Source organism: Pristiophorus japonicus, chromosome 9 (genome assembly GCF_044704955.1).
Source record: "Pristiophorus japonicus isolate sPriJap1 chromosome 9, sPriJap1.hap1, whole genome shotgun sequence".
NCBI classification, from domain to species: Eukaryota; Metazoa; Chordata; class Chondrichthyes; family Pristiophoridae; genus Pristiophorus; species Pristiophorus japonicus.
In genome coordinates, this window is record NC_091985.1 from 165,691,778 (window position 1) to 165,710,240 (window position 18,463).

Below are 18,463 nucleotides of genomic sequence, written 5' to 3' on the forward strand. Positions count from 1 at the left end.
GGATCCGAGGTCCAAATCAGAGAAGAGAGGTGAAAGGGGGCAAGAATCATTTACTTGAAATATAAACGACACTTCAGTACTATGGGAGACCACACTGCATATATAAAACCTAATATCATTCTTCATTTGTTTGTCAATCCACATACACTAGGATATAACTTTTGTAGTGCAAAACAAAATGGAAGTGGATAATGGCCCAGCTCAATCCTGTTCTCACAGGCTGTTCATACTTAACAGGAAGAACTTCCAGTCATATAGCACCTTTCAAAACCTCAGGATTCCCCAAAGCACTGTACAGCGACCATTTCTTTTGAAGTGAAGTCACTGTTGTAATGTAGGAAACTCAGCATGCAATTTGCACACAGCAAGGCCAGACAAACAGCAGAGACAATGACCAGATAATCTGTTTTAGTGATGTTGGTTGAGGGATAAATAATTGGCCAGAACAGTGGGGCGAACTCCCTTGCTCTTCGAATAGTGCCATGAAATGTTCTTTTACTTCCATCTTGCACACTTCCCGAGTAAGGGTCAGTGGATAGGGACCAGGAGCAGGATCTCTAACTATAAGATTTGTTTCCTAGCTCGGGTGCTGCAGCCAAATGTACTGCTCCTACTGCCACCCAGATAGGATCGGGAAAATCAGCACAGGGCAAGGATCAAACCTGGAACCGCCCAAATCAATAGCTGAGCCATCAGAATAGCAAAACAATGCAGAAGAGGTGACCCTCTCATCAGCTGCTTTCAGTCATTAAAAGGGGCACAACTGGGGCAGGTCTACGGACAGTAGTTTGTGCTTGCAGGAGAGATGTCTACCTTAAACTTTGCTTTTATCCCAACTTCAGTATGATGGAAATAGGCAGTGTTTCTACTCCCAACTGGGTGAAAATAGACATGTGATCTTCAGTATGGAGTAAAGCCGTGTTTAAATGACTTTCTTTCTCTCTATCATTTTTTATGCTTTTCCCACTCTTCAGAGAATGCAAAAGTGTTCTATGGAACTGGTATCCCAGTGCCCACATCACAAATAAAAAGTGTTTTTGTTTTAAATGGGCGAGGAGGCCTTTCCTTCTTCAGGAAGGATAGACAGAAAGGAAAAGGAGGTGGGGTAGCATTGCTGGTTAAAGAGGAAATTAAGAAAGGACATTATAGCTTGGATGATGTGGAATCTATATGGGTAGAGCTGCGGAATACCAAAGGGCAGAAACGCTAGTGGGAGTTGTGTACAGACCACCAAACAGTAGTAGTGAGGTTGGGGATGGCATCAAACAAGAAATTAGGGATGCGTGCAATAAAGGTACAGCAGTTAACATGGGTGACTTTAATCTACATATAGATTGGGCTAACCAAGTTGGCAGCAATGCGACGGAGGAGGATTTCCTGGAGTGTATTAGGGATGGCTTTCTAGACCAATATGTCGAGGAACCAACTTGGGAACTGGCCATCCTAGACTGGGTGTTGTGTAATAAGAGGGGACTAATTAGCAATCTTGTTGTGCAAAGCCTCCTGGGGAAGAGTGACCATAATATGGTAGAATTCTTTATTAAAGATGGAGAGTGACAGTGTTAATTCAGAGACTAGTCCTGAACTTAAGGAAAGGTAACTTAGACGGTATGAGACGTGAATTGGCTAAGATAGACTGGCAAATGATACTTAAAAGGTTGACAGTGGATAGGCAATGGCAGATATTTATAGATTACATGGATGAACTTCAACAATTGTACATCTCTGTCTAGAGTAAAAATAAAAAGGGGAAGGTAGCTCAACTGTGGCTAACAAGGGAAATTAGGGATAGTGTTAACTCCAAGGAAGAGGCATATAAGTTGGCGCGAAAAAGCAACAAACCTGAGGACTGGGAGAAATTTAGAATTCAGTAGAGGAGGACTAAGAGTCTAATTAGGAGAGGGAAAATAAAGTATGAGAGGAAGCTTGCCGGGAACATAAAAACTGACTGCAAAAGCTTCTATAGATATGTGAAGAGAAAAAGATTAGTGAAGACCAACGTAGGTCCTTTGCAGACAGAATCAGGTGAATTTATAATGGGGAACAAAGAAATAGCAGACCAATTGAACAAATACTTTGGATCTGTCTTCACTAAGGAAGACTCAAATAACCTTCCGGAAAAACTAGGGGTTCGAGGGTGTAGCAAAAAGGAGGAACTGAAGGAAATCCAGGAAATTGTGTTAGGGAAATTGATGGGATTGAAGGCCGATAAATCCCCAGGGCCTGATAGGCTGCATCCCAGAGTACTTAAGAAAGTGGCCCTAGAAATAGTGGATGCATTGGTGATCATTTTCCAACATTCTATTGACTCTGGATCAGTTCCTATGGACTGGAGGGTAGCTAATGTAACACCACTTTTTAAAAAAGGGAGAGAGAAAACGGGTAATTATAGACCGGTTAGCCTGACATCGGTGGTGGGAAAAATGTTGGAATCAATTATTAAAGATGAAATAGCAGCGCATTTGGAAAGCAGTGACAGGATCGGTCCAAGTCAGCATGGATTTATGAAAGAGAAATCACGCTTGGCAAATCTTCTAGAATTTTTTAAGGATGCAACTAGTAGAGTGGATAAGGGAGAACCAGTGGATATGGTGTATTTGGACTTTCAAAAGGCTTTTGACAAGGTCCCACACAAGAGATTAGTGTGCAAAATTAAAGCACATGGTATTGGGGGTAATGTATTGACGTGGATAGAGAACTGGTTGGCAGACAGCAAGCTGAGAGTCGGAATAATCGGGTCCTTTTCAGAATGGCAGGCAGTGACCAGTGGGGTGCCGCAGGGTTCAGTGCTGGGACCCCAGCTATTTACAATATACATCAATGATTTAGATGAAGGAATTGAATGTAATATCTCCAAGTTTGCAGATGACACTAAGCTGGGTGGCTGTGTGAGCTATGAGGAGGATGCTAAGAGACTGCAGGGTGACTTGGACAGGTTAGGTGAGTGGGCAAATGCATGGCAGATGCAGTATAATGTGGATAAATGTGAGGTTATCCACTTTGGTGGCAAAAACAGAAAGACAGAATATTATCTGAATGGTAACAGATTAGGAAAAGGGGAGGTGCAACGAGACCTGGGTGTCATGGTACATCAGTCATTGAAGTTTGGTATGCAGGTACAGCAGGCGGTGAAGGTGGCAAATGGCATGTTGGCCTTCATAGCTCGAGGATGTGAGTACAGGAGCAGGGAGGTCTTACTGCAGTTGTACACGGCCTTGGTGAGGCCACACCTGGAATATTGTGTTCAGTTTTGGTCTCCTAATCTGAGGAAGGTCGTTCTTGCTATTGAGGGAGTACAGCAAAGGTTCACCAGACTTGATTCCCGGGATGACAGAACTGACATATGAGGAGAGACTAGATCAACTGGGCTTGTATCCACTGGAGTTTAGAAGAATGAGAGGGGATCTCATAGAAACATATAAAATTCTGACAGGATTGGACAGGTTAGAGGCAGGAAGAATGTTCCCATTGCTGGGGAGTTCCAGAACCAGGGGTCACAGTCTAAGAATAAGGGGTAAGCTATTTAGGACTGAGATGAGGAGAAACTTCTTCACTCAGAGAGTGGTTAACTTGTGGAATTCTCTATCACAGAAAGTTGTTGAGGCCAGTTCGTTAGATATATTCAAGAGAGAGAGTTCGATATGGCCCTTACGGCTAAAAGGATCAAGGGGTATGGAGAGAAAGCAGGAAAGGGATACTGAAGTGCATGATCAGCCATGATCTTATGGAATGGCGGTGCAGGCTCAAAGGGCCGAATGGCCTTCTCCTGCACCTAATTTCTATGGGCCCCAAGTTTCCACACGATAAAAAACGAGTGCCCCTCCGAGCTGGGCGCCCGTTTTTTGCGCCTAAAACGGCGCCGGAAAAAAAATGCCGATTCTGGAGCGCCCTGCAGCTCCTTGTCTGTTTGGCGCGGCGCCCAGTGGGGTGGAGCCTACACTCGCGCCGATTTTGTAAGTGGGAGGGGGCGGGTACCATTTTAAATTAGTTTTTTTCCTGCCGGCAACGCTGCGCGTGCGCGTTGGAGCGTTCGCGCACGCGCAGTGTGAAGGAAACATTGGCACTCGGCCATTTTTGTAGTTCTTTGTAGCTGTTTAATTTTTGAACATTTTTTAATAAAAGCACATTGCCATCGGCACATCAGCACTGAGGCTTCTTGCAGCCTTCTCACTGTCTCCTCCTCCCCCCCGCCACCCCCACCCCCGCTCTGCGGGAACGAACGGCTGTTTCTTTCCCCACCCCTGCGGGAAAGAACGGCTGTCTCCTCCCACACCCCCCCTCCCGCTCCGCGGGAACTAACGGCTGTCTTCTCCTCCCCCCCTCCCGCGGGAACTAACGGCTGTCTCCTCCCCCATCCCCCCCCCCTCCCGCGGGAACGAACGGCTGTTTCCTTCCCCACCCCCTGCGGGAACGAATGCCTGCAGCATTCTCCGTGGCTGAAGCACTTTCACACAGGTGGGAAGATGGTTTATTTAATCTTTTCTTTGCTTATAAATGTTTATTCAGGTTGGATTTATTTGTATAATAATTGTAGAAGAATAAATAAGGATTTATTATAGAATTTAATGACTTCCCTTCCCCCCCCCCCCACCTCGTGCTGGACGCCTAATTTGTAACCTGCGCCTGATTTTTTAATGTGTAGACAAGGTTTTTTCAGTTCTACAAAAATCTTCACTTGCTCCATTCTAAGTTAGTTTGGAGTACGTTTTCACTGTGGAAACTTTCAAATCAGGCGTCAGTGGCCGGACACGCCCCCTTTTGAAGAAAAAATTCTGTTCCAAAGTGGAACTGTTCTACCTGACTAGAACTGCAGAAAAAAAAATGTGGAGAATTGCGATTTCTAAGATATCCGTTCTCCACCAGTTGCTCCTAAAAATCAGGCGCAAATCATGTGGAAACTTGGGCCCTATGTTTCTAATAGTCCTTTTACTTATGGATGCTGGGATAACGTAATTGTCTCCGCTCTTCCAATTCTGGCCTCTTGCGCATCCCCAATGTTCATTGTTCCATCGCTGGTGGCTGTGCCGACAGCTGTCTAGGCCCCAAGCTCTGGAATTTCTTCCCTAAACATGCCTTTTTCTTCTCCTTGAATATGTTCTTTATTACCAACGTCACCTGTCCCAATGTCTCATGTGAAATTCTGTCTGATAACGCTCCAGTGAAGCGCCTTGGGATGCTTTATTACATTTACGACACAATATAAATGCAAGTAGCTGTTGTGATAAAAAAAAGCTGTTTTGTTAAGTTTTAGCTTGCCGTTAGTTCCATTGGCCTGGAATTTGCGGTCATGACAACTGTGAATTGGCAGCGTCAATTTGAAACTGTCAGCAACTTCAGGATTTAGCATATGCGCAGCCTAATGCAGAAATCCTAAATGTTGCAGTCAGTCATTCACTGCTCCGACACTGGTGATCTCCTCCCCCGCGGTGATGATTATAATCGCTCAATCATTGCTGGCCAAGCACTAAGTTCGAGAATTCCCTCCCAAAATCTCTCCGTCTATCTTTCCTCCTTCAAGACGCTCCTTAAAACCTCTCTCACCTGCCCTAATTCGCCACTGGCCCCAGGTTTTCCAACGCGTAATTCAAATCAATGCCAGTTAATGGGGATACCCAGCGAAGAGCTGCTGTGATGTCAACAGACTGTCTAAGTAGCCAATCTGTTTGTTTCGCCATTGACCGCAAATTCCTGGCCTTGAAGTATGGCACATAAGGAGTTAAAAACCAGCAGTATTCACAGAAACCTGTCCCAGTCTAGATCGATACAAATGTGATGACTGGCTATCACTAGCTAAATGTATTTGATGAAAAAACCAAGTTACATAATTCAAACAAACATCCTAAGTGCTTGATTCAAATAGATTTCTGGTTGTCAGCTTCTTCTGAATTTAAGAGACAGTTATTCCAATTCCATCAAGCTACAGCAACTGTTTGAGTTGTTATTAGGTTGGAGATGCAAATACAAGGTCAGTTTACACATGTACGTTGACGACACCCAGCTCTACCTCACCACCACTCCACGGTCTCTAAATTGTCAGATTGCTTGTCCAACATCCAGTACTGGATGAGCAAGAATTTTCTCCAATTAAATACTGGGAGGATCAAAGCCATTGTTTTTGGTTCCCACCACAAACTCTGTTCCCTAGCCACTGACCCCATCCCTTTCCCAACATCTGACTGAGGCAGAGTCAAACTGTTTGCAACCTTGGTTTGACCCTGAAACGAGCTTCCGACCACATATCCATGGCATAACTAAGACCGCCTATTTCCATCTCTGTAACATCGTCCGTCTCCGCCCTGGCCTCAGCTCATCCGCTGCTGAAACCCTCATCCACGCCTTTGTTATCTCTAGACTTGACTATTCCAACACACTCCTAGCTGCTTCAACGCACACCTGGCTGGCCTCCCATGTTCTACCCTATGTAAACTTGAGATCATCCAAAACTAGGCTGCCAGTGTCCCAACTCGCACCATGTCCCGCTCACCCATCACCCTTGAGCTCACTGACATTGGCTCCCGGTTAAGCAAAGCCTCAATTTCAAAATTCTCATCCATGTTTTCAAATCCCTCCATGGCCTCGCCCCTCCCTATCTCTGTAATCTCCTCCAGCCCCACACGCCATCGCCCACACCCTCCCTCGGAGATGATTATAATCGCTCAATCATTACTGGCAGTGCCTTCAGCTGCCTAGGCCCTAAACTCTAGAATTCCCTCCCAAAACCTCTCCGCCTCGCTTTCCTCCCTCAAGACGCTCCTTAAAACCTCTCTCTTCATCTGCCCTAATTATTTCTTATGTGGCTCGGTGCCAAATTTTTGTCATAATACTCCTGTGAAGCGCCTTGGGACATTTTACTACGTTAAAGGTGCTATATAAATACAAGTTGTTGTTGTTGTTGATGATGATGAAGAACAATTTTTTTCAAATTTGATCTGTAATCAGTAGGCTATATAGGACCTCTGACAGGAATGAGCAAACACTTCCACAGGTAGCGAAAATATAAAATATACTTGTTTTTCAACTTTTTTTTTTTACACGTTCGCATAGTTTAACACCTACTGTAAATATATATTATTTATTCACTTATTCAGCAATTGCTCAATAAATTTCATTCGCAATTTAAGCCTATAAAAGCAATATCAAGCATTGTGTCATTCTGTCACTCCTCAAAGGCATGGGATAGCAGTACCTATAGCAAATCCAAAGAAAGGTTTTCTATTCATTATCAAAATTACATGAATATGGGGCAAGTGCACACACATTTGATGATGTAAGGAGCAGGAACTAATTTATGAGAGTACTCTGAAACAAAGAAGCCAAAAGTATATCTAGAGTAAGAAGGATTAAAAAAAACGCAACAGTGGTGTCAGCATAGATGAGATGAGGAGACTTCCCAGACAGACCCAACAGCTGAAAATAAAACAAGTAAAGCAACAGATTACAAGAGCCACAGGAGCTAAAAAAAAATCAAAGTTAGAATCAGTTTATTCAGCTGCTGAGGAAAAAGCTAGAGTTACTGAAACGTAACACATCGAAGAAATGTGAACAAGAGAAAGAATATAGCAGGTTTAAAACGGACGAAAAGATCTCCAATTCTGGCCTCTTGTGCATCCCCAATGTCCTTTACTCTACCAGTGCCGGCCGTGTCTTCAGCTGTCTCAGCCCGAAGCTCTGGAATTCCCTCCCTCACTACCTTTAAAATGCTGCTTAAAACCTACCTCTTTGACCAAGCTTTTGGTCACCTATCCTAATATCTCCTTATGCAGCTCCTGTGGAGCACCTTGAGACATTTTACTAAGTTAAAGGCACTATAGAAATACAAGCTGTTGTTTTAAAGACGAGCAGCATAAACAGGAGATAAAGGAGACGGAAGAGACAAACGAGGCAGCATCATTAACCACTTGGTGGCGAGATATATTATTCACAGCGAGTCCAATAAGTGAGGGTACAATTCATTTAGCCCATAATCCTGATCGGGGTCATTTAATTTAATCTAATTTGATATTGTTTGAAAGAAGGGGACAATACTGATATTTTATTCGTGTTTTAGAATTATTAGTAAACCCTAAATGGAACAAAGTAGTTCAGGCTGGACTGCTGATGGCGGTAAAACATTCATTACTTTTTCACATGTCGATCTGGTGTTCGCTGGGGCTCAGTGGTAGCACTCTCTCCTCCGAGTCGGGGTTCAAGTCTCACTCTGAGACTGTGCATACAATCTAGACTAATACTTCTAGTGCAGTACTGAGGGACTGCCACACTGTTATAGCTGTAGTTGCTTTCTTTCAGATGAGACATTAAACCGAGACCCAGTCTGCCTTCTCCGATAGACGTAGAAGGCCCCATGACACTATTCTGAAGAAGGACAGGGCAGTTCTTCCCAGTGTCCTGGGCAACATTTATCTCTCAACGAACATTACTAAACCAGATTATCCGGTCATGATCACATTGCTGTTTGCTGTGCGCAAATTGACAGCTGCGTTTCCTACATTACAACAGTGACTACACTTCAAAAACGCACTTAATTGGCTGCAAAGTGCTTTAGCATGTCCCAAGATCGTGACAGGCACTACATAAATGCAAATTTTCCTTTTTAATCAACACCATGGACTATGAAACTGTAAAACGTGCCATCATTCCTGCTTATGACATAACGTTCACAAACTGAATGGGATTCCTCCCACCAGTCAGTTGCAGTGAAACCCATCGAGCTATCCACAGTTCCAAGAGCCCTAGGGTGCCCAACATTTATTTCCTACCACATCTCTCAACTTGCACAAAAACAAAATAAAAGACAAATTTGATATCTTTGTACAAATATCTACATTGGACTCCTCAACTCACCAGTGTCTGGTAATGATTACATTCACATCACACAAGTATAACATAGAAACATAGAAAATAGATGCAGGAGTGGGCCATTTGGCCCTGCGAGCCTGCACCACCATTCAATAAGTTCATGGCTGATCATTCACCTCAGTACCCCTTTCCTGCTTTCTCTCCATACCCCTTTAGCCATAAGGGCCATATCCAACTCCCTCTTGAATATATCCAATGAACTGGCATCAGCAACTCTCTGCGGCAGGGAATTCCACAGGTTAACGACTCTCTGAGTGAAGAAGTTTCTCCTCATCTCAGTCCTAAATGGCTTACTTTTGTCCCCTGGTTCTGGACTTCCCCAACATCGGGAACATTCTTCCCGCATCTAACCTGTCCAGTCCCGTCAGAATTTTATATGTTTCTATGAGATCCCCTCTCATCCTTCTAAACTCCAGTGAATAAAGGCCCAGTCGATCCAGTCTCTCCTCATATGTCAGTCCTGCCATCCCGGGAATCAGTCTGGTGAACCTTCGCTGCACTCCCTCAATAGCAAGAACGTTCTTCCTCAGATTAGGAGACCAAAATTGAACACAATATTCCAGGTGAGGCCTCACCAAGGCCCTGTACAACTGCAGTAAGACCTCCCTGCTCCTATACTCAAAATCCCTAGCTATGAAGGCCAACATACCATTTGCCTTCTTCACCGCCTACTGTACCTGCATGCCAACTTTCAATGACTGATGTACCATGACACCCAGGTTTCGTTGCACCTCCCCTTTTACTAATCTGCCGCCATTCAGATAATATTCAGCCTTCGTGTTTTTGCCCCCAAAGTGGATAACCTCACATTTATCCACATTATATTGTATGTGCCATGCATTGGCCCACTCACCTAACCTGTCCAAGTCACCCTGCAGCCTCTTAGCGTCCTCCTCACAGCTCACACCGCCACCCAGTTTAGTGTCATCTGCAAACTTGGAGATATTACACCCAATTCCTTCATCCAAATCATTAATGTATATTGTAAAGAGCTGGGGTCCCAGCACTGAGCCCTGCGGCACCCCACTAGTCACTGCCTGCCATTCTGAAAAGGACCCATTTATCCCGACTCGCTGCTTCCTGTCTGCCAACCAGTTCTCTATCCACATCAGTACATTACCCCCAATACCATAATATTGAATATCTTACTAAAAACCATGAAAAAATATATTGTGATTCACAGGAAAAAAGAACACAACATAACTCTGGCACCAAACTGTTTTATATAACAATCCATTACTTGTTTTGTCACAATGTCGAACAGTTTGGTCTTTGTGCAGATAATGTTCTGAAACTTTTGTATCATCTCGAGCTGTGACTGAATGTAGCTGTGACTGAGTATAGCAAAAGTTTAGATCGCTACTCGGAATAATCATCAGTAAACAACATGTGAGAGTCGAAGTACAGGTACTCAGGAGTTAAATCTGTTTTTTTGTCATGGACTTCAAAAGTTGGTTAACAATGGATTGCACCTTCATGATGCAATCAAGATGGGAGAGGAAAGATATGCTGAGTTCCTTGCGATCCTACTTTAGTAAAAGGGCAGGCCACATAGTTCGCATGCCAGACACGAGACTCCCAAAACAAGCGCTCTACTCGGAATTCCTTCACGACAAACAAGCCAAAGGTGGGCAGAGGAAATGTTTCAAGGACACCCTCAAAACCTCCCTGATAAAGTGCGACATTCCCACTGACACCTGGGAGTCCGTGGCCAAAGACCGCCCTAAGTGGAAGAAGTGCATCCGGGAGAACGCTGAGCACCGAGTCTCAGCGCCAAGAGCATGCAGAAATCAAGCACAGGCAACGGAAAGAGCGTGTGGCAAACCTCTCCCACCCACCCTTTCCCTCAATGACTATTTGCCCCACCTGTGACAGAGTCTGTGGCTCTTGTATTGGACTGTTCAGCCACCTAAGGACTCATTTTAAGAGTGGAAGCAAGTTTTCCTCGATTTCGAGGGACTGCCTATTGATGATGACTTTATTAAGCTGTATTTCCATTGGGATAACTAGAATCTGATGACTCTCACTAATATTACAATGTATATTATTAAAATGGTGCCAGGCATTACACTGTTGTACTTTTTTGACCTATTTGACATGTGTGACCTCAAAAGAAGATTTGACTCAGCCTGTTGCATGAGTCAACAGAAATACAACTGCACCCAAGAATTTTGTTGCTTCTTCCATTAGTTAAAGCAAAATAATTTTGGTCAGGCTTCTGATCGAGTTCATGAAGAAACTGGAAGTTATGGCCAAATCTCGGATTTTATCTGCGTCATGTACTCCAGCTCAAGATCTGTGTACGGGAGGTGGAAGACTCACAAGTCCCATCTTATCCGATGTCTTGATCAATGAGGGGTTTTAAGAAGGGTGGTCACGGAATGTCTGCTCCAGTATTCTGAAGAACCTATACCGTTCCCAATTGTAGATAATTGTGTTGTTGTTGGCGGACTCATCCGAAATCTGCTATCCTTTACGTATCGTCGTGACAAGGGATGCAGCGGACAGTGCCCTGAAGTGCAGTACAAGTGTTATAGCTTGGCATGGCTTGAAAAGGAACTGGGAAGGTGTTGATTGGAAGATTCGTGAAATGCCTGTCCTAATTGTTGATTGATAATGGGTAAGTGGGGACTCTCCCAGATGCCAACTTTAGCTTGGAAAGGAGAGCAGCAGCAAAGGAAAAGCACCACTGTAAAAATGCTTTCCAATATTACACCAGGAGGATTTGTCAGGGCAGATGTTAAACCCCAAGAGATTCAAATGGAGTTGAACACAAGGATAAACAGAAATAGTTAACATCCTGGTGGCTTTTAACTGGAATGGTGGGAACATCACACAAACAAGGGGCTCAATTTTCCCCACTATTTGCGCCTTTTTTTTTGAGCAGGCTGCTTTTTCTGGCCTAACTTAGAAATCCCCAGTTTCCCTAATCAATTTGCACCAGAGTAACTCAGTTACGAATTTTTTAAGTCAGTTTTTTTTTCAGCCAAAGGGGGCGTAACCAGCCACCTAGGCCACTTCTGTGAAGTTTGGCCAGCTGAGAGTTACTCCAGTTCTGATTAGGCCAGCGTATGTGGCCTGTCCTGAAAAATCTTCCCTAGAGTTAAGGAAATCGGCGCAGGCAAGGAAAGCGGTGCAGCAGAAAGAATTGAAAAACACATAGCAGCACCTTATCTTCAACTCCGCTTGAAGGCTGTCCGGTTCCATTCTCAGTCCCCAGTTCACACAGTCAGAGAGCGAGAGCGAGAGAGAGACCCGAACCGGCGACCGTGAATGGGACTGGACCGGACAGCTTTTGGGCAGGGTTGGAGGTAAGGTGGTACTATGTGTTTTTCAATTCTTTTAACGTGTTGGGGGGTGGCTGTCTGCTTCACTTTACAGCCTCAGCTCGCATTGTGTCTCTGGTTACCATGGCAGCCTGATCTTTTTGGCGCAGATCAAGGTTCCACCCTCCTCGGGTTAAGCCACGCCAAAATGAAGAGACCCAACGGGGGAACTTAGAACACTTTTCTGGGCATACTTGGGCCACAAAAAAAAAAATCAGGCATAACTCTTCAACTACGCCAAAAAAATGCTTTGGGGAAAATTGAGCCCAATATCGCCACCCTCCAACATCAACTTAATTTAAAAAGACCACCTACCTTGTATAGCTGGACCCTGTGATCCCCACCTCTGCAGACATATAAAAAAGGCAAATTAGAACAAATTTCAAATAAAATAATTTTCCTGAATCTTTTTGATTTCGCTCTACTTTGTCATTTTCAATTTCAATTTAAAATTGGAATACAGGCAACTCTTGATTATCCGGGTCCCTTGGGGATTGGGCTATTCCAGGTAAACAATTTTTTTGTTAGGGCGAGTCTACATTTATAAAAGTTAAAACTTTAATGAATCAATACAGCTACAAACAGTAACAAAAGATGGACATTACCAGCATGCATGTACACGTTCTGTGCCTGGAACCTGGTGCCGGCTCTGCCCCTGTTCCCAACGGCAGCAGCGGCCGCGAGAGACAGCGACTGCAGCAGCACACACCAGCAAAGCAAGGGCAGAGGAGGATGATTTTTATGGTGGGTGAGTGAGTGAGTGAGTGAGTGAGTGAGTGAGTGAGTGAGTGAGTGAGTGTGAGTGAGTGAAAATACAAATGAGCACTGTGTTTGGAAGGTGATTTTTCCAAACTATTTGGGGCTGAAGAACAAAGCTACAATTATTTTGAAAGAAATATTTTGCAACATTACCCAAATACTTACTTCTCTGTAGAAATTTAAATCACCACTGAGGTACAGGATGATTCATGCAGACCTTAATTCTGGATAGCAGGTTAAACTCTCAATCACAGACAGTTTTTTTTAAAATAAATTATATTTCAAGACAGTTTGGGCATGCAAGGTCCTTTGTAAATTAAAGAACAAGCTCCTACAGATAGAAATGAAAAGGAAAAAGGAAAATTTCAGCTACTGGCTGTAATGCAGACTACAACAGGAACAAAAAGACTTGCATTTATATAGCACCTTCCATGATTACCAGACATCTCAAAGCACTTTACAGCCAATTAAGTACTTTGGGAGTGTAGTCACTGTTGTAATGTGGGAAACGCTTCAGCCAATTTGCGCACAGCAAGCTCCAACAAACAGCAATGTGTTAATGACCAGATAATCTGTTTTTCGTTATGTTGATTGAGGAATAAATATTGGTCAGTGCAACGGGGATAACTCCCCTGCTCTTTTTCGAAATAGTGCCATGGGATCTTTTACATCCACCTGAGAGAGCAGACGGGGCCTCGGTTTAACGTCTCATCCAAAAGACGACACCTCCGACAGTGCTGTACTCCCTCAGCACTGCACTGGATTGTCAGCCGAGATTTCTGTGCTCAAGTCTCTGGAATGGCACTTGAACCCAAAACCTTCTGACTCAGGAGGCGAGTGTGCTACCCACTGAGCCACAGCTGACACTATGGTATTAGAAGAACATGGTATTAGAAGAAGATGCAACAGATCTGATGAGTGTATGGATCATCTATTGAAATTGAAACAGCAGATATACACATTGGTAACAGGACAGTGGGTTTCAGAAAGATGCAACAAAAGAAAAAAATTCCATTTGGCACTGTTGGCAGCCTTAGTATTTTAGTAGAAGTGCAATTTTGGGAATTCCGCTAATAACTAAGTCATCAACTTTGAATAGCTTGCTTTAGGGTTAAGACACGGACACTCTCCCCAAGATAACAGATCCTCCCTCCATGGGAGACATGTGCAAGGATGGAATGACAAGTCTTAGAAGATCTGCAAACCAGAATTGACTGATCCAATGAAGCAATAGGATACTGGCCCTCATCCCATCAGTAATCGATCAACCCGACACATTGTGGAGCTGACCAGAGAAGGATGGCCACACTCTCATTAGGGCAATCCTAATCTTAGTGTAATAGCCAACTTGGATCAGTACTGCTGCTGAACCCCAGGCAATTGATCCAGCTTTTAAACATTAAACACTCTGTTTGTAGAGTAAGAATCAGCATTGGGCAGTATCAGTTTCTGAGCATGAAGTCCTGGTGACCTGTGGTTAATGCTAGAGGAGGTTGATTAGATCCAATGAGGAATAGGACACTTTTGCCCTAAACATACGAGCCGATGCAGAATGCAGATCATCTGGTGTGTGTACACGGTTTGGAGCATTATTGTGTTTTGTTCCCAGCTATTGTTCAACTCCTTATATAATCAAGGATTGGATCTGTGGTTGTGTGCAGAAAGTGAACCCAAGAACTTCCTGCCTAAAGAAATCAGGCTTTAACCTCTCAGCAAATGACCTGGTTAAGCAGGCTTGAGAAATCAAGTCCTGATGAAATACAGCAAAGACAGCCATGTGATTCAGTCACCAGGAAGAATCAATGTGATCCCATGCTGATTTTATAATTTTGAAAGCTGCCATTAACCAGAAGCTGAGGCAGAGGGTTGAACAGGACCAATCCAACTGAAATAGATCTGGTGACTGATACTATACAAGGCAGCATCAGTGATTTTACATGATTCATATCTATCTATCTCAGCCTTGAGGCAAACTAACTACAAAACTTCACCACAAAACTTCAGTAGACCGTGTGCATAACGAGACTGTCATTTTTAAAAAAAAAACTACACACAACAAATTTATGGAAGAGTAGGCCATACCGCCCTTTGAGCCTGCTCCGCCATTCAATATCATGGCTAATCTTCAACCTCAACTCCACTTTCCCGCCAACCTCCATATCCCTTGATTCCTCTAGACTCCAAAAATCTACCTATCTTAGCCTTGAATATACTCAATGACTCAGCATCCACAGCCCTTTCGGGTAGAGAATTCCAAAGATTCACAACTCTCTGCGTGAAGAAATTCCTCCTCATCTCGGTCTTAAATGGCTGACCCCTTATCCTGAGACTGTGCCCCCTAGTTCTCGACTCTCCAGCCAGGGGAAACAACCTCTCAGCATCTACCCTGTCAATCCCCCTTAGTATCTTATATGTTTCAATAAGATCACCTCTGATTCTTCTAAACTCCAGAGAGTATAGGGCCAGTCTACTCAATCTCTCCTCATAGGACAACTTTCTCATCCCAGCGATCAATCTAGTGAACCTTTGCTGCACCGCCTCTATGGCATAAATGTCCTTCCTCAGATAAGACCACCAAAACTGTGCACAGTACTCCAGGTGTAATCTCACCAAAGCCCTGACAATTGTAGTAAGTCTTCCTTACTCTTGTACTCCAACTCCCTTGCAATAAAGGCCAACATGCCATTTGCCTTCCTGATTGCTTGCTGTACCTGCATGCTAACTTTGTGTTTCCTGTATGAGGACATCTAAATCTCTCTGAACACCAACATTTAATCGTTTCTCACCATTTAAAAAATATTCTGTCTTTCTATTCTTCCTACCAAATTGAATAACCTCACATTTTCCCACATTATCCTCCATCTGCCACCTTATTGCCACTCACTTAACCTGTTTACATCCCTTTGCAGGCTCTTTGCATCTTCCTCACAGCTTACTTTCCCACCTAACTTTGTATCATCAGCACACTTGGCTACATTGCAGGCGGTCCTTCATCCAAGTCATTAATATGGATTGTAAATAGCTGAGGCCCCAGCACTGATTCTTGCAGAATCCCACTAGTTACAGCCTGCCAAAAATGACCTATTTATCCTGACTCTCTGTTTTCTGTCCATTAACCAGTCCTCTATCCATGCTAATATATTACCTCCAACCCTATGAGCCCTTATCACGCATGGCAACCTTTTATGTGGCATCTTATCGAATGTCTTTTGAATATCCAAATATGCATCATCCACTGGTTCCCCTTTAACTACACTCCTCAAAAAACTCTCAAATTTGTTATAAATGCTTTCCCTTTCATAAAACCATGTTGATTTTGCCCAATAACCTTCCAGAAATACTAGGGGTCCAAGGGTCTAGTGAGAAGGAGGAACTGAAGAATATCCTTATAAAGCGGGAAATTGTATTAGGGAAATTGATGGGATTGAAGGCCAATAAATCCCCGGGGCCTGATAGTCATAATCCCAGAGTACTTAAGGAAGTGGCCATAGAAATAGTGGATGCATTGGTGATCATTTTCCAACAGTCTATCGACTCTGGATCAGTTCATATGGACTGGAAGGTAGCTAATGTAACACCATAGTTTAAAAAAGGAGGGAGGGAGAAAACGTGTAATTATAGACGATTAGCCTGACATCAGTAGTGGGGAAAATGTTGGAATCAATTATTAAAGATGAAATAGCAGTGCATTTGGAAAGCAGTGACTGGATCGGTCCAAGTCAGCATGGATTTATGAAAGGGAAATCATGCTTGACAAACCTTCTAGAATTTTTTGAGGATGTAACTAGTAGAATGGATAAGGGAGAACCAGTGGATGTGGTGTATTTGGTCTTTCAAAAGGCTTTTGACAAGGTCCCACACAAGAGATTAGTGTGCAAAATCAAAGCACATGGAATTGGGGGTAATGTACTGACGTGGATAGAGAACTGGTCGGCAGACAGGAAGCAGAGTGTCGGGATAAATGGGTCCTTTTCAGAATGGCAGGCAGTGACTAGTGGAGTGCCGCAGGGCTCAGTGCTGGGACCCCAGCTCTTTACAATATACATTAATGATTTAGATGAAGGAACTGAGTGTAATATCTCCAAGTTTGCAGATGACACTAAACTGGGTGGCGGTGTGAGCTGTGAGGAGGACGCTAAAAGGCTGCAGGGTGACTTGGACAGGTTAGGTGAGTGGGCAAATGCATGGCAGATGCAGTATAATGTGGATAAATGGGAGGTTATCCACTTTGGGGGCAAAAACACAAAGGCACAATATTATCTGAATGGCGGCAGATTAGGAAAGGGGGAGGTGCAACGAGACCTGGGTGTCATGGTTCATCAGTCAATGAAAGGTGGCATGCAGGTACAGCAGGCGGTGAAGAAGGCAAATGGTATGTTGGTCTTCATAGCTAGGGGATTTGAGTATAGGAGCAGGGAGGGCTTACTGCAGTTGTACAGGGCCTTGGTGAGGCCTTACCTGGAATACGGTGTTCAGTTTTGTTCTCCTAATCTGAGGAAGGACGATCTTGCTATTGAGGGAGTGCAGTGAAGGTTCACCAGACTGATTCACGGGATGGCGGGACTGACATATGAGGAGAGACTGATTCAACTGGGCCTTTATACATTGGAGTTTAGAAGGATGAGAAAGGATCTCATAGAAACATACAAGATTCTGACGGGACAGGAGAGGTTAGATGCGGGAAGAATGTTCCCAATGATGGGGAAGTCCAGAACCAGGGGACAGTCTTAGGATAAGGGGTAGGCCATTTAGGACTGAGATGAGGAGAAACTTCTTCACTCAGAGTTATTAATATGTGGAATTCCCTACCGCAGAGAGTTGTTAATGCCAGTTCATTGGATATATTCAAGAGGGAGTTAGATATGGCCCTTACGGCTAAAGGGATCAAGGGGTATGGAGAGAAAGCAGGAAAGGGGTACTGAGGGAATGATCAGCCAGGACCTTATTGAATGGTGGTGCAGGCTCAAAGGACCGAATGGACTACTCCTGCACCTATTTTCTATGGCCCCAAGTTTCCACATGATTTGCTCCTGATTTTTAGGAGCAACTGGTGTAGAATGGAGTATCTTAGAAATCGGAATTCTCCACATTTAGTTTGCTCCAGTTCTAGTCAGGTAGAACAGTTTCACTTTGGAACAGAATTTTTTTTTCCAAAAGGGGGAGTGTCCGGCCACTTACGCCTGATTTCAAAGTTTCGTGAGTGTAAACTTACTCCAAACTAACTTAGAATGGAGTACGTGAAGATTTTTGTACGCTCGAAAAAACATTGTCTACACTTTAGAAAATCAGGCGTAGGTTACAAATCAGGCATAGGGAATGGTGGGGGGGGGTGTTTAAAGGGAAGTTTACAAACATTAAACACTTCAGTTTTACAAATAAAGAGCCATCATCAATAATAAATGATAAATACATCAATAAATCAACCAATAAATCAAAAAAAATTAATAAGAAATAAAACATTTTTTAAATCAATAAAACAAAACATTTTCTACTTACCAACTGCAGCATTGGGAGCCCTCCAA

General features: G+C 43.6%; 1 protein-coding gene across 2 annotated transcripts in view; it reads right to left on the reverse strand.

Annotated features, from left to right (window-relative positions):
• Positions 1–18,463, reverse strand: part of abhd12 (abhydrolase domain containing 12, lysophospholipase) — a 182,851-nt gene that overhangs the window by 108,364 nt on the left and 56,024 nt on the right. For both annotated transcript variants that reach the window (XM_070890049.1, XM_070890050.1), the window contains one exon: positions 12,498–12,528. In XM_070890049.1, the coding sequence (XP_070746150.1) occupies positions 12,498–12,528 (31 nt within the window). The remainder of the gene's footprint in view (positions 1–12,497; positions 12,529–18,463) is intronic.